This window comes from Mobula hypostoma, chromosome 24, assembly GCF_963921235.1.
Source record: "Mobula hypostoma chromosome 24, sMobHyp1.1, whole genome shotgun sequence".
NCBI lineage: Eukaryota > Metazoa > Chordata > Chondrichthyes > Myliobatiformes > Myliobatidae > Mobula > Mobula hypostoma.
In genome coordinates, this window is record NC_086120.1 from 1033708 (window position 1) to 1057352 (window position 23645).

At 40.1% G+C, this 23645-nt stretch overlaps 1 protein-coding gene across 1 annotated transcript in view; it reads left to right on the forward strand.

The window, feature by feature from the left end:
- LOC134337238 (very low-density lipoprotein receptor-like) overlaps positions 1-23645 on the forward strand; it is a 90570-nt gene that overhangs the window by 10835 nt on the left and 56090 nt on the right. The window contains exons 4-5 of the mRNA XM_063032084.1: positions 1349-1520; positions 10874-11083. Coding sequence (XP_062888154.1) covers positions 1349-1520; positions 10874-11083 — 382 coding nt within the window. The remainder of the gene's footprint in view (positions 1-1348; positions 1521-10873; positions 11084-23645) is intronic.

Here is a 23645-nt window from a genome sequence, read left to right on the forward strand (position 1 = left end):
TTTACACTACAGAGCATTTTATTACTGAACTGCTGTTCAACACTGAGCATGTGCTACCAGCTCACCATCGGCACTTCTGGTTCCAGGTGAATTGCCAGTTCTTTATTTATGCACCTATAATAATAGAGAAACATCTGGGAGTGCTCTAACTACATCAGGGTAGAGCACCTCCTTGAAAATCTCAGTCAAGGTGTCAGAAGACAAGACTTGTCCTGCACAAACCACGGCCTAAAATAATTAGCTACGGTTTTCCAAATGCTCATCAATCCTCTCCAGCAACTTCCCCATCATTGACTTGAGACTCAATGTTTGGTGTGGTGCCATTATGTCAATAAATCAAATATTGACCTGCCTTTATTCCTTCTTTGTATTGTTTGAATATTTGTTAAGTCCATTACTAGGTGGTTCATGAAATATGCATTATCCAGTTAGCTGTAATCTAAATGAATTTGGTTGGCGTGGCCAAGTTGTTAAGGCGTCGGTCTAGTGATCTGAAGGTCGTTAGTTCGAGCTTCAGCTGAGGCAGCGTGTTGTGTCCTTGAGCAAGGCACTTAACCACACATTGCTCTGCGATGACACCAGTGCCAAGCTGTATCGGCCCTAGTGCCCTTCCCTTGGACAACATTGGTGGTGTGGAGAGGGTAGACTTGCAGCATGGGCAACTGCTGGTCTTCCATACAACCTTGCCTAGGCCTGTGCCCTGGAAACCTTCTAAGGTGCAAATCCGTGGTCTCAATCAATTTGACTATAATTTCTAATTTTAAGAGAATTAACATACTGGCTACTCTTGCAAGAGATCCAAATGATATGAATCTTTAAGTTCTAATTTTATTTATTTTTAATCATTTAGGATTCATTCATTTTCTTTTAATGCTTCCAGTATGTTATATTAGCTGATGGAAAAGAGTATCGTGAATCATTGCAAATGTGTAGAGTTGGGTCAGTGAACCAACAAAACTTCTCTACTCCATTTTTCTGTGACGATCTTCCTTTTACATTCGTATTTCAATAAGGGGAGAAGCTGGCATATTTTCTCTCTTGATACAACTTGTGGATAGTTCCAAAAGCATATCACTATCCATTGTTATTAGTAAACCTAAAAAATGGGGGCAACCATTTGACTATGATGTACATCGGAATGTTCCAGGATTGAATACTTAACATTAGGAAATATAGTCGACCTCTTCTGTTATCATATTCACACCTCCACATCCGGAGGATATCCCAAAGAATGATAGTGGTTAGTCCATATCAGATGGAGCAGGTTTACCCAATTTGGAGTTAGAATGCTGATATTTTTCAGGTGGCCTACATCATTGTTTGATAATCCTAATTTCATTTTCACTAGGAGAGGAGCCATTTGTGATTTTCACCAATCATGGTGACATCAGGAAGCTGAGTATTAATAAAATGGAATACGAAGAATTAGCTGACAATTTGGAAAATGCAGAAACATTAGCCACTGATGTAGCTTCATCAACAATCTATTGGTCAGATGCAACCAATCAGGGAATTTTCAGGTAAATAATTTGATTTGTTCTGGCTTTAAGCAAGGTAGTCTGGAGGATAGTTATATAACCATTCAGAACAAGCAAAAGCAAAAAATGGTAGAATATTTCCAGATCATGCAGCACACAACTTAAAACTAATGAACTGGGTGAGGGGTGGTAGTAGCAATGTGGCAGCTGTTTTGGAATCTAATCTAATCTTAGTGAAATACTGTACATGAGAAAAATCTTGATTTTATACAACCAATTAGAAAACTGTCTATTTTCAGTGCCTGGCAGCAAGATTAGCAATTTGCAAGTCATTGCAGTGTATTTATCCTATATTGAAGAAAGAAGAACCTCATAATTTTCTTCCTTCTGAACCTCAGCATTTTTATGGTATGCAAGATGTGGCTATATCTGAGTCCCCAGGGCTTGCTGCTTTTTTTTTCAAGCTGTATGAATCTGCCATTGCCACTCGTTTGTTATGGGTGTCACTAACAGTGGAACAGCTTAAATTTCCTTCATTGTGCTGATTTGGATAGTTCGAGTAGGTGCTAGCAACTTTCATTATTAACTACCCAAGTTTCCCCCATTTCAAAGAACACATTCAAAGCTTTGTTTTATGAGTGGGTTTCAACTGCCAATATAAGGTTTAATTTGTACTCTGGTTATAATCCGAACTGCCTGTGCCACCTTGCTTATAGAATCAGAGACGCAGCATGGAAATGCCAACCATCAACCAATTGTTTGTACAAATCCTACTTGAATCCCATTATTATGCTGACTTCTACAGCATTAGGATCTTGGACAGCAGGTGCATAGGAGCAAAGAAATAGGAGCAGAAACAGACTTTGCCTTTCGGGAAAATCATGATGAGCCTAATCTTAGCTTCATTTCTCCCCCCCCCCCCCCATCTGTTTCTCATAACAGTTGACTGCCATATATTCCAAACATCTATCTGTCACATTTCTGGAATATGTTCAATGATACATCTCCCTGGGGCAAGGAATTCCAAAGGTACACACACATTGGGAGAAGAAAGTCCTCATCTTTATTGAAATGGATGACTCCTTAACTCCCTTCCTCTGTGTTAGATCATCCCTAGTGAAGGAAATGTCTCCCACTTAGTTAAGGCTGTTCTGAAGCTCACAGATTTTTTCCCTTCTGAATTCATTGATTGTTCAATCTTTCCTGGTAGGTCATCTCCTTCATCCCAAGAGGTAACCTAGTAAGCCTTTCTGCGTTGCCTCTGTGCAAGAATATTCTTCAATTTAGGATCTCAGGTGTTTTACTAATGCTTTGTATAGTTTAGCAGCATGTTATTGCAGAAGGGATGGGGTATAAAAGCGCAAAAGTCCATCCTCATTACTTCTATAACTGCATGCTAATTTTGTGAAATGCCCAGTGGGCCCCCTTTACAGCAGCATGTTTAAACAATTCTGCTTTTATAAATTTATGACCAAAATTATTATCTGTCAGGAAAATTTTCTCCACTAACTTGTAAGTAAGTTGTGAAGATCACAGAAATAACTTTCTCAATTACCTTTTAAAGTTAGTGAATTTGACTACATTGTACTCAATCCCTTCAGTCTAATTCGCTACTGTAGATAGAGGCTTTAGGTCTGAATATTTGAGATACTTTTTTAAGTTATACATGTAAACCTGAAAATAACTTGTTCAAATTCTGTTTTGATAGCCAATTCTCTATCTGTGCTTATCTTGCCCCTAACATTCCTTTTACAGTAAACCTCATTGAATGTGTATTTGAAACTCTCACTATACTACATTAGTTTGTTGCCCTCTGTCTACTCAGAGAAGTAATTCATTTGCTGAACGGTTTCTTTAAAATATATTGGCCTTGCTTTCATTGCCTTGATTTTCTGAAATCCTGCGTAATAACAGAAATTTGCCAATGACTGTTAGGGCAACTGTCCTACAAGACTGTAAGACCATAAGACATAGCAGTAGAATTATGTCATCTTGGCCCATCAAGTCTGCTCCACCATTCCATCATGACTGATTTATTATCCCTCTCGATACCATTCTTCTGCCTTCTCCCTGTAATGACTTGGCCTCCACAGCCATTTCTGGCATTGTATTCCAGAGATTCACTAGCTTTTGGCTGAAGAGCTTCCTCCTCGTTTTTGTTCTATAGGGATGTCCCTCTACTCTGAGGCTGTGCGCTCGGGGCCTACACTTGCCCGCTATAGGAAATATCCACCCTATGTCTACTCTATCTAGGCAGTTCAGTATTTGGTAGGTTTCAGTGAGATCCCCCTCACTCTTCTAAACTACAGCGAATCCAGGCCCAGTGCCATCAAACACTCTTCATATGTTAACCCTTTCATTCCCAGAATAATTCTCATGATCCGCCTCTGGGCCCTCTCCAACGCCAGAACCTTTTCTTAAATAAGAGGCCCAAAACTGCTCACAGAATCCAGCACGTGGTCTCCCAAGTCTCCTTGCACCTCTGACTTCTGAGTTTTCTCCTTGTTTAGAAAATTGTTTATACCTCAGTCTTACACTATACACTTCCCTACACTGTATTCCTTCTGCCACTTTTTTGCCCATTCTTCCAATCTGTCTAAGGCCTTCAGCAGTCCCCCTGCTTCTTCAACACTACCTATCCCTCCACCTATCTTCATATCGTACCCAAACTTGGCTACAAAGCCATCAGCCGTCAATTCCATCATCTGAATCATTGACATGAAACGTGAAAGGAAGCATTTCCAATACCCCTACAGAACACTACTTCTCACCAGTTGCCTTTACTCTCACTCTTTGCCTCCTGCTAATCAGCCAATCTTGTATCCATGCTAGAATCATTCCTGTGATGCCATGGGCTCTTACCTTGCTAAGCAGCCTCATGTGTGGCACCTTGTCAAAGGCCTTCTGAAAATCCAATTAAGCAACATCTACTGACTCTCCTTTGTCTATCCTGCCTGTAATTTTCTTAAAAGATTCCAACAGGGTTGTCAGGCTAGATGTCGTCTCAAGGAATGTGCTGAAAAATGGCAGATGGAGTTTAATACAGACAAGTGTGAGGTATTGCATGTTGGAAGGACAAACCAAGGTAGAACATACAGGGTTAATGGTAAGGCACTGAGGAGTGCAGTGGAACAGAGGGATCTGGGAATACAGATACAAAATTCCCTAAAAGTGGCGTCACAGGTAGATAGGGTCGTAAAGAGAGCTGTTGGTACATTGGCCTTTATTAATCAAAGTATTGAGTATAAGAGCTGGAATGTTATGATGAGGTTGTATAAAGCATTGGTGAGGCCGAATCTGGAGTATTGTGTTCAGTTTTGGTCACCAAATTACAGGAAGGATATAAATAAGGTTGAAAGAGTGCAGAGAAGGTTTATAAGGATGTTGCCGGGACTTGAGAAACTCAGTTACAGAGAAAGGTTGAATAGGTTAGGACTTTATTCCCTGGAGCGTAGAAGAATGAGGGGAGATTTGATAGAGGTATATAAAATTATGATGGGTATTGATAGAGTGAATGCAAGCAGGCTTTTTCCACTGAGGCAAGGGGAGAAAAAAAACCAGAGGACATGGGTTAAGGGTGAGGGGGGGAAAGTGTAAAGGGAACATTAGGGGGGGCTTCTTCACACAGAGAGTGGTGGTAGTATGGAATGAGCTGCCAGACGAGGTGGTAAATGCGGGTTCTTTTTTTAACATTTAAGAATAAATTGGACAGATACATGGATGTGAGGTGTATGGAGGGATATGGTCCGTGTGCAGGTCAGTAGGACTAGGCAGAAAATGGTTCGGCACAGCCAAGAAGGGCCAAAAGGCCTGTTTCTGTGCTGTAGTTTCTATGGTTTCGATGGAAACCATGGCCTACTTTGGACTACTTTATCATGAGCATCCAAGAGCCCCGAAACCTTATCTTTAAAAATGGACTTCAACATCTTCCCAACCACTGAAGTTGGGCTAATTGGCCTATAATTTCCTTACCTCTGCTTCTATCCCTTCTTAAAGAGTGGAGTGATATTTGCAATTTTCCAGTCCTCCAGAACCATTCCAGAATCTAGTGATTCTTGAAAGATTATTACTAATGCCTCCACAATTTCTTCAACTTCCCCTTTCAGAATCCTGTGGTGTAGCCCATCTGGTCCAGGTGACTTATCTGTCTTCAGACCTTTCAGCTTATGAAGCACCTTCTTCTCCCTGACACTCTCTTGAATTTCTGGCATATTGCTAATGTTTTCCACAGTGAAGACTGATTGTCTGCCATTACATTGTCCTCAATTAATACCTCTCCAGTGTCGTTTTCCAGCAGTCCAATATAGACTCTTGCCTCTCTTATTTATATATCTGAAAAAAACTTTGGTATCCTGTTTTATATTATTCATTTTTTCTCTCCTTTTTTTATTTGCCCTGTGTTGGTTTTTAAGTCTTCCCAATCCTTTAACTTTCTACTAATTTTGCGATATTATATACCTTGTTTTGCTTTTATGCTGCCTTTGACTTCTTTTGTAGCCGTAGCTGCCTCATCCTTCCTTTAGAATGCTACTTCATCTTTTGAGATGTATCTCTCCAGTGCCTTACGAATTGCCCCCAGAAACTCCAGCCATTGCTGCTCTGCTAATGTTGCCTTCAATTTCACTTTGGCCAGTTTTTCTGTCATGCTTCTGAAATTCCCTTTACTCCACTAGAATACTGATACATCTAACTGTATCTCTTCTCTCTCACACTGCAGGGTGAATTCTGTCATATTATGATCACTCCCTCTAAGGGTTTCTTAACTCCCTAATCAAGTCTAGTTCATTACATAACACACAATCCAGAATTGCCTTTTACAACCACAAGCAGCTCTAAAAAGCTACCTCGTAGTCATTCTAAAAATTGTTGCTCTTAGGATACAGCACCAACCTGATTTTCTCAATCTACCTGCATATTGAAATGCCCCATCACTATTGTCACAGCCCTCTTTTTACATGCTGTTTCTATTTCCTGTTGTAATTTTTATCCCACATCCTGGCTACGATTCAGAGGCCTGTATCTAATTCCCATCAAGGTCTTTTTACCCTGGCAGTTTCTTAACTCTACCCACAAGGATTCTCCATCTTCCTGTCCTATGTCACCTCTTTCTAAGGATTTAATTTCATTTTTTACCAGCAGAGCCACCCATCCCCTCTGCCTGCCTACTTGCCTTTCCTTTTGATACAATGTATATCATTGGCTGATAAGCACCCAACTGTGAATTTTTTTCAGCCATGGCTAATGCCCACAATGTTGTACCTGTCAATCTCTAATTGCACTACAAGATCACCTACCTTGTTCTGTATACTCTGTGCATTTGTATTCATCACCTTTTTTGATTTTGTCCCCATGTTACACTTTAATTCATCCCACTGATTGCAATTTTTATCTATCATCCGTCTGATCTTCCTCACAATTTCACTGCACAATGCATCAACTTGTACCCCATCCTCGACCCTATCACTCTGGTTCCCATCCCCCTACCAGGTAAGTTGTACCCCATCCCCAGAAGCTCTAGCAAAATTCCTCACCAGGATATTGCTCCCCTTCCAGATGGTCCTCAACTCTATCCCTCCTCCAGTTCCCAACCACTTGCTAAATTAGTTTAAACCCTCCCCAACAGCTCTAGCAAACCTGCCGAAGGGTTTTGGCCTGAAATATTGTCTTTTCCATAGATGCTGCCTGACCTGCTGAGTTCCTCCAGCATTTTGTGTGTGTTGTTCAGATGTAACTGTCCTCTTTGTACAGGTCATGCATTCCCCAGAAGAGATCCCAATGATCCAGTAATATGAAACCCTGCCCACTGCAATATTTCCTCATCCAAATCATTCTATTGTTACTGTCACTGAAGTGTGGCACTGGAAGATTACTACCCTGAAGGTTCTGCTTTTCAGCTTTCTACCCAACTCCCTCTCTTCTCTCTTCAGGATCTCCTCCCTTTTCCTACCTACGTCATTGACACTAATATGTGCTCTGAGTTCTGTCTGCTGACCCTCCCTCTTTAGAATGCTGTGGACCCGATCTGAGATGTGTCTGACCCTGGTGCCTAGGAGGCAAAATACCAACTGGGTTTCTTTTTCAAGTCCATAGAATCTCCTGTCTGCTCAACTAACTACTGAATCCCCTATCACTACTGCATTCATCATCCTCCCACTTCCCTCCTGAGCCACAGAGCCAGACTCAGTGCCAGGGCCCCCACCCTTCCCAACAGTATCCAAAGTGGTACACTTACAATTGAGGTGAACGCCGCAAGTACTTTGCACTTGCTGCCTATACCCTTTTCCTTTCCTGGTGGTCATCCAGGTATCTGCCTCCTGCAACTTGGGGGTTACTACCTCTATATAGCTCCTACCTATTGCCTCCTCATTTTCCTGTATTAGTTGGAGATCATCGAGCTGTAGCTTCAGTTACTTAACATGGTCTCTAAGGAGCTGCAGCTGGATGCAGTTAGTGCAGATGTTGTTATCGGAGACTTGAGTTCCCACATCTCACACAAAAAACATGCCACTGACTCAGGACCCATTCTCGGTGCACTTGCTATATACTGATAGACAAGGAAAAAGAAACTTGGAGCCTGCACTAGTTGAGCCAGAGCCTCCCACTCCAAAGCTGGCTTCATTGTTTACACCTTTGTTTTTCTTTATTTTCTTTCTTTATTTCTTTATAAAACTCACTCCTGACGAGGCTTATCCTTTTCAAATGGTACTCGCCTTGCAACGATCTTTCTGTCCCCTCTGCACTCTCATTTTGTTTTCATCACCTTTTTCTTTCTGGAATTTTGCCTTTTTCAACCACCATTAACTGGTGCTAAATTGAGTGCTGTTCTTAATTTTAGAGTCATACAGCACAGAAGTAGGCCCTACAGCCCATCTAGTCCATGCTGAGACTATTTATAGTGCTTACTTGACCTGCCTAAGAAAAGCCCTCCATACCCCTACTATCCATGTACCTATCCAAACTTTTCTTAAATGTTGAAATCGAGCTTGCACACCCCCCTTGTGCTGGCAACTCATTCCACACTTTCACGACCTTCTGAATGAAGAAGTTTCTCCTCTTGTTCCCCTTAAACATCGCACTTTTCACCCTTAACCCATGTCCTCTGATTGTATTCCCATCTAATCTTAGTGGAAAAATCCTGTTTTCATTTACCTTGTCTCTATTCTCATAATTTTATATACCTCTATCAAATCTCCTCTCAATCTTCTATATTCGAAAGAATACAGCCCTAACCTACTCATCTTTCCTTATAACTCAGGTCCTCCAAAATTTCCTTGTAAATTTTCTCAGCACTCTTTCAACCTTGTTTACATCTTTCCTGTAGGTAGGTGATCAAAACTGCACAGAATACTTCAAATTATACCTCACCAATGTCTTGTACAATTTCAACATAACATCCCATCTCCTGTACTCAGTACATTGATTTATGAAGGCCAGTGTGCCATAAACTTTCTTGATGACCCTATTTACCTGTGACGCCACTTTCAACAAATTGTGTACTTATATTCCCAGATCCCTTTGTTCTACACACTCCTCAGTGCCCTACCAATCACTGTGTATGACCTACCCTAGTTGGTCCTGCCGAAGCACAAACCACACGCTTGTCTGCATTAAATTTCATAGCCATTTTTCAGTTGATGCAGATCTCTCTAAGCCCTGACAGCCTTCCTCGCTGTCCACTACACCCCCAGTGTGTCATCCGCAAATTTGCTCATCCAGTTAAACACATTATCATCCAGACCATTGATGGAGATGACAAACAACAAAGGACCCAGCACCGATTCCTATGGCACACCACTGGTCGTAGCCTCCTGTCAGAGAGGTAACCTCTAGTATCTCCCACAAAGCCAATTTACTACCTCATCCTGAATGCCAAGTTCTTGACCAGCCTCCCATATGGGACCTTGTCAGGTGTCCATGTAGACAACATATATTGTCTTGCCTCATCTACTTTCCTGGTAACTTCCTTGAAAAAAAAGATTGGCTGGACAACGACCTACTATGTATATCATGGTATACCATGGACCTACAAAGCCATGTGGACCATTCCTAATCAGTCCCTGCCTATCCAAATACTTGTGAAGGACTGGATATACAATACCTTCCAATAATTTTCCCACTAGTGGTGTCAGGCTCAACGGCCTTTAATTTCCCGACTTATTCTAAGAACTTTCTTAAACAGCAGAACAAAATTGGCTGTCCTCCAATCCTGTGGTACCTCTCCTGACACTAAGGATGATTTAAATATCTCTGCTGGGGCCTCAGCAATTACTGCAGTTGCTTCCTGTAGAGTCAGAGGGAACACCATGCCAGGCTCTACAGATTTATCTACCCTGATTTACCTCAGGATAGCAAACATCTCCACTGTAATCTGTACAGAGTCTGTGACATTGATGCTACTTTAGCTCACTTCTATAGATTCTGTGTCTTGTCTTCTGAGTAAATGCAAACAATTGTGAGTTAGCACAACAGTAGTGTGGTTAACACAATGCTTTACAGTACCAGTGACCCAGGATTCAGTTCCTACCACTGCCTGGAAGGAGTTTGTATGTTCTGCCCGTGACTACGTAGGTTTCCTCTGGGTGCTGTGGTTTCCTGCCACCGTCCAAAAACCTATTGGTTGGTAGGTTAATTGGTCATTGTAAATTGTCCTGCGATTAGGCTAGGATTAAAGCGGGGGTAATTGCAGAGTGGTGTGGCTCAAAGGGCTGGAAGGGCCTATTCCTCGCTGTGTCTCAAATAAATAAATAAAATATTTAGTTTCAATGCCATATTGTTGAAGTCCTGATTAAGATAGTTATTGTGATATCTCTGAAGTCAATGTTGCTATTTTCAAAATCATTCTTAAAACCCTTTCTTCAAATCATTTGCATTGTTCTCAATGCTGTGTTTTAATGCATCTTCTTGTATGCCCCTGGGTTGTCAAATTCCTTAAAGTTTTAACTTGGTTTTGTTTTGTTCTGTTTTTCCCTTTCTCCCTTTGTGCCTTTTGAATACGCCCATTCCTTGAATGGCTCCAAATAACAACCACAGTGGCTTTGAATGTCAAATGAATGTCTAGTATATAAATTTGTCTCCTAATACTCCCATTATTTCACAGTTAGGGAAAAGGGAGCTATTGCATCCTCCGAGGGTATTCTGAGTTTTAGAATCAAGGCAATTAGTTGGACTGCATTTATTTGAATGGTCAAGAACTGAAAGGATTTCTCTTGTTCCAATGTTTCATTGAGCATTTTTTATGCTAAGCAATTTCACCAATGCCTGATTTAAGAAAAATATTTGGCCAAAGATGCAGTAAATCACTTGTAGGTTAATTTGTATCTTTCATTATTATATTGAGCTGCACCTTAACTTCAACTGTAATGAGAATGATTGGTAAATTTTATCTTTTGGTCTAGCAAATCTGTGGACCGAGAAAGCAAACAGATCATCGGAGATGTGCAAAGAACTGGTGGGATTGCTGTGGATTGGATATATGGCCACATTTACTGGACTGAACCTGAAGTCAGGAAGCTATCTTTTGCTACTCTGGATGGATTGAGAAGGAAAACATTATTCAGTGGGAATCTAGTAGAGCCTGCAGCTGTGGTGGTTGACCCATACTCGGGGTATGTCTGGTGGCACATCAAACAATAATAATCCCTTCTACACTTGATAAGAATTTAGAGCAGGTTCGCATAAGCTATTTCAACTAATCATGGAATTTGTTTCTCCAGGCAGAAACTCTGGGCTCTACTTTGAATTTGTTTGTCTACTTTCTTCCATAGTAGAAATATGGTATGATAGTATATAATGTAATTTATCTAAAATTTCAGAAATGTTTGAGTTACCCCCAAATGCACTGTTAAATGGCAGAGAACGAGAAGCAGAAATCTGGACATGGACACTGCTTCACAATTTACATTTATTATTTTACACCTTGGAATCAAGAATACAACTTAATTTATGCATGATACCAAATTTGTGTTGGGGGTGTGGGGGAGGGTGATCAGTATCATTGGAGAGTACCAACAAATCTCAGGAAGATGTAAGTAAATCTCTAGAAATGGCAGATGAATTTTGTGCAGTACATTTTTCAACATATTACAGAGGTAAGAATAACGTGGTCACTTGGTACCCATGAGGGGAGAGTCTAGATGGGGTGGATAAACAAAGGGATCTCAAGAACAAATACACCAATCGCTGAAGGTGGTACTTCAATTCAGCAAGATCACATCGACTGACCAAGTTCTGGGGTTCATTTCAAGAGGGATAAAGTCAAAAGCAAGGAAGTTAAACTGAACTTATTGTGAATCGTGATTAGGATACAAATGATTAGAACGGTGCACAGTTCTGATCACCATAAAGAATATAGCAACATCGAAGAGGGTTCAGAGAAGACTTACAGGATGACAGCAGAAATGAGAAAATTTACACTATCAGAAAATGATGAGTAGACTTGAAAAGTTGGTCTTTATCTTTATACAATAGTTTGGATAAAGTGATACCTGGAGAAAGCTTGCTTTTATTGTACTGGGAAGAATGTAACTAGAAGCCATCATTATAACAAAAACAAAATATCGGAAGCAGTTTTAAAGGTGAGAGAATATAAAGATGAAGATTAGTTTTATTTGTCACGTATATTGAAATGTACAGTGAAAATAAATGATGTTTAAAGTTCATGCAAAGTCACAAATGGAGGGATTGTGTGTGGTGGTAATAATCTTCTGAGGTGTGTCTATTTCAATGCAAGGAGTATTGTGGAGAAGGCTGACGAACTGAGGGCGTGGATTGGCACATGGAATTATAACATTATAGCCTTCAGTGAAACTTGGCTGCAGGAGGGGCAGGACTGGCAGCTTAATGTTCCAGGGTTCTGATGTTTCAGACATGATAGAGGCAGAGGAATGAAGGGCTTGGGGGAGGGGGGGGTGGCATTGCTAGTCAGGGAAAATGTTACAGCAGTGCTCAGGCAGGACAGATTAGAGGGGTTGTTTACCGAGGCCATATGGGTGGAGCTGAGAAACAGGAAAGGTATGACCACATTAATGGGATTGTATTATAGACCACCCAATAGTCAGCGAGAATTGGAGGAGCAAATCTGCAGAGAGATAGCGGACAACTGCAGGAAACTTAAAGTTGTGATAGGAGGGGATTTTAATTTTCCCACATATTGATTGGGATTCCCATACTGTTAAAGGTCCAGACGGGTTAGAGTTTGTAAAATGTGTTCAGGAGAGTTTTCTAAATCAATATGTAGAGGTACCAACTAGAGAGGATGCAATATTAGATCTCCTATTAGGAAACGAGTTAGGACAGGTGACGGAAGTGTGTGTAGGGGAACACTTTGGTTCCAGTGATCATAACACCATTAGTTTCAACTTCATCATGGGTAAGGATAGATCTGGTCCTCTGGTTGAGGTTCTAAACTGGAAAAAGGCCAAATTTGAAGAAATGAGAAAGGATCTAAAAAGTGTGAATTGGGACAGGTGGTCCTCTGGCAAGGATGTTTTTGGTAAGTGGGAGGCCTTCAAAGGAGAAATTTTGAGAGTGCAGAGTTTGTATGTTCCTGTCAGGATTAAAGGCAAAGTGAATAAGAATAAGGAACCTTGGTTTTCAAGGGATATTGGAACTCTGATAAAGAAGAAGGGAGAGATGTATGACATGTATAGGAAACGGAGCAAATAAGGTGCTTGAGGAGTATAAAAAGTGCAAAAAATACTTAAGAAAGAAATCAAGAGGGCTAAAAGAAGACACAAGGTTGCTTTGGATTATCCTTCGCCTTGACTGCCAAAGAGCTTCCACAGGTATACTAAGAGCAAAAAGATAGTAGGGGATAAAATTAGTCCTCTTGAAGATCAGAGTGGTCGGCTATGTATGGAACCAAAAGAAATGAGGGAGATCTTAAATGGTTTGTTTTGCATCTGTATTTACTAAGGAAACTGGCATGGAGGCAATGGAAATAAGGCAAACAAGTAGTGAGATCATGGAACCTACACAGATTGAAGAGGAGGTGCTTGCTATCTTCAGGCAAATCACGAGTAGATAAATCCCCAGGATCTGACAGGGTATTCACTCAGACCTTGAAGGAGACTAGTGTTGAAATTGCAGGGGCCCTGGCAGATATATTTAAAATGTCGGTGTCTACGGGTGAGGTACTGGAGGATAGGTCATGTTGTTTAAAAAAGGCTCTAAAAGTAATCCGGGAAATTATAGGCCGGTAAGTTTGACGTTGGTGGTAAGTAAATTATTGGAAGGAGTACTGAGAGATAGGATCTACAAGTATTTGGATATACAGGGACTTATTAGGGAGAGTCAACATGGCTTTGTGCGTGGTAGGTTATGTTTAACAAATCTATTAGAATTTTTCGAGGAGGTTACCAGGGAAGTGGATGAAGGGACAGCAGTGGATGTTGTCTACATGGACTTCAGTAAGGCCTTTGACAAGGTCCTGCATGGGAGGTTAGTTAGGAAGATTCAGTCGCTAGGTATACGTGGAGAGGTGGTAAATTGGATTAGACATTGGCTCAATGGAAGAAGCCAGAGAGTGGTAGTGGAGGATTGCTTCTCTGAGTGGAGGCCTGTGACTTGTGGTGTGCCACAGGGATCAGTGATCTGGATGATAATGTGGTAAATTGGATCAGCAAATTTGCTGATGATACAAAGATGTAGGTGTAGTGGACAGTGAGGAAGGTTTACAAAATTTGCGGAGGGATTTGGACCAGCTGGAAAAATGGGCTGAAAAATGGCAGACGGAGTTTAAGACAGACAAATGTGAAGTATTGCACTTTGGAAGAACAAACCAATGTTTTAGATGTGATTGAGGCAGAGGAATGAAAGGTGGGGGAGTAGCATTGCTTGTTAGGGAAAATATTACAGCAGGACAGATTAGAGGGCTTGTCTACTGACTACTTATGGGTGGAGCTGAGAAACAGGAAAGGTATGGCCACATTAGTGGGGTTGTATTACAGACCACCCAATAGTCAACGAGAATTGAAAGAGCAAATCTGCAGAGAGATAGCAGGCAACTGCAGGATACATGAAGTTGTGGTGGTAGGGGATTTTAATTTTCCATATATTGATTGGGACTCCCATACTGTTAGGGGTCTAGATGGTTTAGAGTTTGTAAAATGTGTTCAGGAAAGTTTTCTAAATCAATATATAAGAGGGACCAACTAGAGAGGATGCAATATTGGATCTCCTGTTAGGAAACGAGTTAGGACAAGTGACAGAAGTCTGTGTAGGGGAGCACTTTGGTTCCAGTGATCATAACACCATTAGTTCCAACTTGATCATGGACAAGGATAGATCTGGTCCTAGGGTTGAGGTTCTTAATTGGAAGAAGGCCAAATTTGAAGAAATGAGAAAGGATCTAAAAAGCATGGATTGGGACAGGTTGTTCTTTGGCAATCGGTAGATGAGAAGCCTTCAAAGGAGAAATTTTAAGAGTGCAGAATTTGTATGTTCCTGTCTGGATTAAAGGCAAAGTGAATAGGAATAAGGAAAACAACAGGAATTCTGCAGATGCTGGAAATTCAAGCCACATACATAAAAGTTGCTGGTGAGCGCAGCAGGCCAAAGTTGAAGAGCCGAAGAAATTACAGATGGGGAGCAGTGAGAGATGGTTTCACTGAACTCCCGTCGAAGAGAGGATCTAAACTTCTTCGGTGTAGGCATCACCGGAAGAGGCTTCGCAGTAGTGAATTTAAACGCAAACAACAGGAATTCTGCAGATGCTGGAAATTCAAGCAACATACATAAAAGTTGCTGGTGAACGCAGCAGGCCAGCTGGAAATTCAAGCAACATACATAAAAGTTGCTGGTGAACGCAGCAGGCCAAAGGAATAAGGAACCTTGGTTCTCAAGGGATATTGCAACTCTGATAAAGAAGAAGAGGGAGTTGTATGACATGTATAGGAAGCAGGGAGTAAATAGGTGCTTGAGGAGTATAAGAAGTGCAAGAAAATACTTAAGAAAGAAATCAGGAGGGCTAAAAGAAGACATGAGGTTGCCTTGGCAGTCAAAGTGAAGGATAATCCAAAGAGCTTTTATAGGTATATTAAGAGCAAAAGGATTGTAAGGGATAAAATTGGTCCTCTTGAAGATCAGAGTGGTCGGCTATGTGCAGAACCAAAGGAAATGGGGGAGATCTTAAATAGGTTTTTTGCGTCTGTATTTACTAAGGAAACTGGCATGAAGTCTATGGAATTAAGGGAAACAAGTAGTGAGATCATGGAAACTGTACAGATCGAAAAGGAGGAGGTGCTTGCTGTCTTGAGGAAAATTAAAGTGGATAAATCCCTGGGACCTGACGGGGTGTTCCCTCGGACCTTGAAGGAGACTAGTGTTGAAATTGCAGGGGCCCTGGCAGAAATATTTAAAATGTCGCTGTCTACAGGTGAGGTGCCGGAGGATTAGAGAGTGGCTCTTGTTGTTCCGTTGTTTAAAAAAGGATGGAAAAGTAATCCGGGAAATTATAGGCCAGTAAGTTTAACGTCGGTGGTAGGTAAGTTATTGGAGGGAGTACTAAGAGACAGAATCTACAAGCATTTGGATAGACAGGGACTTATTAGGGGGAGTCAACATGGCTTTGTCTGTGGTAGGTCATGTTTGACCAATCTACTGGAGTTTTTCGAGGAGGTTACCAGGAAAGTGGATGAAGGGAAGGCAGTGGATAGTGTCTACATGGACTTCAGTAAGGCCTTTGACAAGGTCCCGCATGGGAGGTTAGTTAGGAAAATTCAGTCGCTAGGTATACATGGAGAGGTGGTAAATTGGATTAGGCATTGGCTCAATGGAAGAAGCCAAAGAGTGGTAGTAGAGAATTGCTTCTCCGAGTGGAGGCCTGTGACTCGTGGTATGCCACAGGGATCAGTGCTGGGTCCATTGTTATTTGTCATCTATATCAATGATCTGGATGATAATGTGGTAAATTGGATCAGCAAGTTTGCTGATGATACAAAGATTGGAGGTGTAGTAGACAGTAAGGAAGGTTTTCAGAGCCTGCAGAAGGACTTGGACCAGCTGGAAAAATGGGCTGAAAAATGGCAGATGGAGTTTGATACAGACAAAGTGTGAGGTATTGCACGTTGGAAGGACAAACCAACGTAGAACATACAGGGTTAAGGGTAAGGCACTGAGGAGTGCAGTGGAACAGAGGGATCTGGGAATACAGATACAAAATTCCCTAAAAGTGGCATCACAGGTAGATAGGGTCATAAAGAGAGCTTTTGGTACATTGGCCTTTATAAATCAAAGTATTGAGTATTAGAGTTGGAATAATATGGTGAGGTTGTATAAGGCATTGGTGAGGCCGAATTTGGAGTATTGTGTTCAGTTTTGGTCACCAAATTACAGGAAGGATATTAATAAGGTTGAAAGAGTGCAGAGAAGGTTTACAAGGATGTTGCCAGGACTTGAGAAACTGAGTTACAGAGAAAGGTTGAATATGTTAGGACTTTATTCCTTGGAGCGTAGAAGAATGAGGGGAGATTTGATAGAGGTATATAAAATTATGATGGGTATAGATAGTGGAAAAAGCCTGCTTGCATTCACTCTGAGGCAAGGGGAGGGAAAAAAAACAGTTAAGAGTGAAGGGGAAAAGTTTAAAGGGAACATTAGCGGGGGCTTCTTCACACAGAGAGTGGTGGGAATGTGGAATGAGCTGCCAGATGAAGTGGTAAATGCGGGCTCACTTTTAACATTTAAGAAAAACTTGGACAGGTACATGGCTGAGAGGTGTATGGAGGGATATAGTCTAGGTGCAGGTCAGTGGGACTAGGCAGAAAAATAGTTTGTCACAGCTAAGAAGGGCCAAAAGGCCTGTTTCTGTGCTGTAATGTTCTATGGTTCTATGGCATAGAAATAGGCAGTTCAGCCAAACCATTAATTTTCCTACTCCCATCAACCAATCCAAATTTCTCTTAAATGTTGAAATCGATCCTGCTTCCACCACCAGCTAGTTTCACTCTCTGAGTGAAGAAGTTCCCCCTCATCTTCCCCCTTAAGCATTTTAACTTCCACCCTAAACCCATGAGCTCCAGTTGTCGTTTCAATGAGGTTCTTGATTGGACATGACATCAAAGGTTATGGGGAGAAGGCCGGGAACTGGGGTTGAGGAGGAAAAAAATTCTGGGAACTGGGGTTGAGGAGAGAAAAAAGCTGGGAACTGGGGTTGAGGAGGGGAAAAAAAGGATCAGCCGTGATTGAATGGCACAGCAGACTCGATGGGCCAGATGGCCTAATTCTGCTCTTATGTCTTATGGAGCCTCTAGAAAAAAAGTCTGTTTGCAGTTACCCTATCTATACCCCTCATAATTTTGTATACTTCTATCAAATCTGAAGTCTTATACATTTTGACATAACATCCCAACTCCTGTCCTCAATACATTGATTTAGGAAGGCCAGTATGCCAAAAGTTTTTGTTACGACCCTATCTACCTGTGACACCACTTTCAAGGAATTATGGATCTGTAATCCCAGATCCCACTGTTCTCTCACACTCCTCAGTGCCCTACCACTCACCATGTAAGACCTATCCTGGTTAGTTCTCCCTAAGTGCAGAACTTCACACTTGTCTGCATTAAATTCCATCTGCCATTTTTCCTGCTGGTCCACATCTAGCTGCAAGCTTTGTTGTCCACTACATCCCCAATCTTGATGTCATCTGCAAATTTGCTGATCCAGTTTACCACAGTATCATCCAGATTGTTAACATAGATGGCAAAAAATACTGGACCCAGCACTGATCCTTGTGGCGCATAGACTTCCAGTCAGAAAGGCAATCATCTACCTACCTCTCTCTGGCTTTTCCCACAAAGACGATGTCTAATCTAATTTACTATCCCACCTTGAATGCCAAGTGACAACCTTCTTGACCAACCTTCCATGCAGGACCTTCTCATAGGCCTTCTTGAAGTTAAGGTAGACCACATCTACCTTTTTACCTTCATCAACTTTCCTGGTAACTTCCTCAAAAAACTCTAGACAATGTTCTACCACGCACAAAGCCATATAGACCATCCCTAATCTGTCTATCTTTATGCAAATACTTGTACATCTGGTCCTTCAGAACACCTTCCATTAACTTTCCCACTAGGGATGTAAGTCTATATCTCTCTGAGTTATTCTAAGAGCTTTTCTTAAACAACGAAACAACATTAGCTGTCTTCCAGTCCTCCAGCACCTCAGCTGTAGCTAAGTAAATATCTCTGCTCGGGCCCCTGCACTAGCCTCCCAGAGGCTCTGAGGGAAAACCTTGTGAGGCCTGGGGGTTTATCCACCCCAATTTTCCTCAAGACTGCAAGACCACCTCCTGTAATCTGCATAGGGTCCATACTGCTGCTTTGCCTCTTCTGTGTCCATCTCACGAGTAAATACAGATCCAAAAAAATCCAATTAAGATTTTCTCGCTCTGCTCTTCCAGAGGTCCAATTTTGTCCCTTGCTATCCTTTTGCTCTAAGTATTTCTGTGGAAGGCCTTAGGATTCTCCATTATCTTGTCTGCTTGAGCAATCTCATTTTGCCTTTTAGCCCACCTGATTTCCTGAAGTGTTCTCTTGAATTTTGTATATTTATCACATACTTTATACTCGTTCTATCTGCTATGTAGCTCCTCCTGTTTTCTTAACGAGAGCCTCAATATCTCTTGAAACCAATGTTCCCTTAACTTTTATTCTGACAGAAACATACAAACTCTGTACTCCCAAAATTTAACATTTGAAGGCCTCCCATGTACCAAGTAGATCTTTGCCAAAAAACTACCTGTCCCAATCCACACTTGCCAGATCTGTTCTGATACCATCAAAACTGGCCTTTCTCCAATTTAGAATCTCAGTGTGAGAACCAGGCCTATCCTTTTCCAATATCTTGAAACTAATGGCATTATGATCACAAGATGCAAAGTGTTCCCCTACACAATCTTCTGTTGCCTGTCCTGTCTCATTCTCTACTATGAGTTCTAGTATCACACTCTCTCTAGTTGGGATTTGTATGTACTGATTAATGAAACATCCCTGAACACACTTGACAAACTCTTTCCCATCCAGCCCTTTTACAGTATGGGTGTCCCAGTCAATATGTTGGAAGTTTAAAATTACCTACCATCACAACTTTGTTTCACGCACCTTGTCATTTCTCTACAAATTTGCTCCTCTAAATCCTGCGGACTATTGGGTGGTCTATAATATAATATAATCCCATTAATGTGGTCATACCTTTCTTATTCCACAGTTCTACTCACAGTCTCACTAGGCAAGCTGTCCAGGATGTCCTAACTCAGCACAGCCAGACATTTTTCCTGATTATCAATGCTACCCTACCCCCTTTAATCTGTTTAAAACATGTTTAAAACAACGGAACTCGAACATTGAGCTGTCAGTCCTGTCCCGACTGCAACTAAGTCTTACTAATGGCTACAATGTTGTAATTCCATGTGCTGATCCATGCCTTAACCTTATCCACCTTTCCCTCAATACTCATAGAAACATAGACATAAAAAACCTATGGACTTCCCAGCAGGGGGCCCATGGAGTGAGCTGTATTTTGGCGTCGCTCCGTACCCCTTACTCTCTTACATGTAACCACTCTTATTCACTTTACACTAAACGATTTATATCATTGAACTACGACTTTTACTTAGTGAAAATGAATACCAGAGCATGAGAAGTTAAAGAAGGGAACGTTTCCGGTGGGAATGGGAAAAAAATGGTGATCCTGGAACATCGAAGGAAGCTCCGATAACTATGGAACTAATGAAGAAACTTCTAGAAGATACAGTTAATCGAAGACTCACTGCAATTGAAGAAGTGTTGAAGTTGATGAAAGAAGAATCAAGAATATTCAGACGTGAAATCGATCAACATCAAGTCAGAATCTCGGAACTAGATGAAGATGGCCGCAAAAGAGATTGAAAAAAATTGAAGCTCTTGAAAGAAGTTTAACTTCGGTAACTCAGCAATTGGAACGTTATCAAGCTAAGACTATCAATCTTGAAAATCACTCCCGACGACAGAATTTACAAATAATCGGTTTTCCTGAAGATGCTGAGACGGAAGATCCTACCAAATATTTTTCTAAATTGCTAATGGATGTGTTTGGCTCCGATATATTGGAGGAGCCCCCACTATTAGATCGTGCACATCATTCATTTGGTTTTAAACCGGAGAATTTGGCCAGACCGAGACCGATCATTATTCGGTTTCATTATGTCCATGATAAGGAACGAGTTATTCGAGCTGCTCGGAAGAAAGGTATGATCGAATTTCGAGAATTCAAGTTCAGAATTGTTGAAGACTACAGCCAAGACGTACTGAAAAAACGGATGGTTTTTAAACCACAGATGGCAGAACTTTATCGTCGGGGCTATAAAATAGCGTTACTGTTTTTTATGCTGTTCCGGACAACTCACATAGCCTGTTTAAAAATCTGATGAAAGCCCAAAGTTTTATCAATGATCTGCCTCCCTCTGCGGAGGATTATCGTTTTGTTTTCTCTCTTGTCTTTGATTTGTATAGTTCAAGGGTTTTTTCCCCCTTGATCTTGTAGTGTAGGTTTGCTTTATATTGTTAAATGATATTATACTTTTCTCTTAGTGATCTTGTATATCTTACTCTTAATACCTTTTGAAAGTTATTTAGTTACAATTTTAATGTTTGTTTTCTTTCTGAAATGTTACTGGAGTATTATATTTTAAAATGGTGGATTGTTTTCTTCTTCTCCCCAGAATCCTCTCTGTCTCTAACGTCACTTCCGATCATTTATATATGAAAAATTAATATAGTAATATGATCTAAGGTTTGATGTTCTCTGAAATATGAGTAGGAAGGAACTATTCGATGCTTATAATCGTTGTAAGATGTTTCTTACTGTTATAGCTAGTTTTTACTTTTTTTTTAATATGGGTGGTATCTTTTTTGATAAACATATCAGGACCTGACGAAGGGTCTCAGCCCGAAACATCGACTGTACCTCTTCCTAGAGATGCTGCCTGGCCTGCTGCGTTCACCAGCAACTTCGATGTGTGTTCCGGCAGTATTAACTTTGCTTGTTCAGTTTAGTAGTCTTTCTGGTTATAAATTAAATCTAGGTAAGAGTGAACTTTTTCCATTAAATATGCAGGTTCCCACTTATAGAAATTCTTCATTTAGAGTGACTACTGACTATTTTACTTATTTAGGAGTTAAAATTACTAAGAGATACAAGGATCTATTCAATTTTAACCTTTTACCGTTAATTAATCAATCAGGTTAAACAACTGATTACTAAGTGGTCCCCATTGTCTCTATCATTGATTGGCCGAATCAATGCTATTAAAATGATTATTTTACTTAAATTTTTATATTTATTTCAAACGATACCAATTTTTATTCCTAAATTTTTTTTGATACTATTGATTCTAAAATTTCCTCTTGTATATGGCAAAATAAAAATCCCAGATTAAGTTTTAAAAAAAAGTACTTACAGAAATCTAAGAGGGTGGTTTGGCATTGCCTAACTTAAGATTTTATTATTGGGCAATTAATATTTGATATTTAATATTTTGGACGCAAGATTGGAATATAACTCCAAGCCCATATTGCGTAAACCTTGAAGGCCACTCTGTACAAGGGTTTTCTTTAGCTTCCATTTTAAGAACTTCACTGCCTTTTGTACTATCTAAATTGAATAAACAAATGTTTAACCCTATAATTAAACATACATTGCGAATATGGTTTCAATATCGTAAATTTTTTGGCCGGAATGAATTTAGGTTATCAAGTCCTATTATATCTAATTTCTTTTTTCAACCCTTGGTAGTGGACCAAGCCTTTTTGATATGGAAAACGAAAGGTGTAATATGTTTTCATGATTTATTTCTGGATAACTGTTTTATGTCTTTTGAGCAGTTATCTAAGAAATTTGATTTGCCTAGATCCCATTGTTTTAGATACTTACAAATAAGAAATTTTTTAAATACTATGTTGCCTACCTTTCTGACTTCAAATCCTACTGGCATTATTGATAAAATTTTAGGCTTAAATCCTTTGCAGAAGGGATTAATAGCAATTACTTATGATATAATTATGAAATTACAGCCAGGTATATCTGATAAAATTAAAAATGAATGGGAAAGGGAACTTCAACTTTGTCTACCTATAGAGAAATGGGATAAAATTTTTCAATTAGTTAGTACTTCTATATGTGCTAAACATACATGAATACAATTTAAAGTAGTACATAGAGCCCATATGTCCAAAGATAAATTAGCTCGTTTTTTTTCCCCATAAAAACCCTACTTGTGATAGATCTCACTCTGAGATGGCTTCTTTAACTCATATGTTTTTGTCTTGTCCTCTTTTGGAAAAATATTGGAAAGATATTTTTGATATTATTTCAACAGTTCAATGCTTTGATTTAAAACCCCATCCTATTACGGCAATTTTTGGGTTGCCAATGGTAGAACATAGATCTTTGTCTTCTTCAGCCTGTCGGATGATAGCATTTGTTACTTTAATGGTGAGAAGATCTATTTTGTTGAACTGGAAGGAAATCAATCCTCCAACTACATTCCTGTGGTTTTTTCAAACTATATTAGGTTTAAATTTAGAAAAAATTAGAAGTGATATTTTTGACCCTTTGGTTAAATTTCAAGATACCTGGAAACCTTTTTTTGCAACATTTTCATATGATGTAATCTGACCTTTCCGAATCTTTTTTTAAACTTATATGATCAGAGGAGCGGAGTTTACGACATTATTGAACGTGTCTGATACAAGATATTGGTCTAGCCCTGTTTTGTTTTTTTTTAGAGGTTTTTTTCCTTTTTCTTTTGGGGTTTTTTTTGTTTGTGTTTTTTCTTTTTATTTCTTATGACTAATTTCATTATGAGTTTGGAAGTCTATTATATCTATGTTACTTAAAATCCTTTTTGTATATGCTGATTAAGATTATTCCAATCTCTTTGTACCAACTTTGTTACTGAGTTTATAATCTAGAAAATTAATAAAAAGATTTTTTTTTAAAAAAAGAAAACCTACAGCACAATACAGGCCTTTCAGCCCATAAAGCTGTGCCAAACATGACCTTGCCTTAGAAATTACCTAGGATTACCCATTGCCCTCTAATTTTCTAAACTCCATATACCTATCCAGGAGTCTTTTAAAAGACCCTATCGTGTCCACTTTCACCACTATCACTGGCAGCCCATTCCAC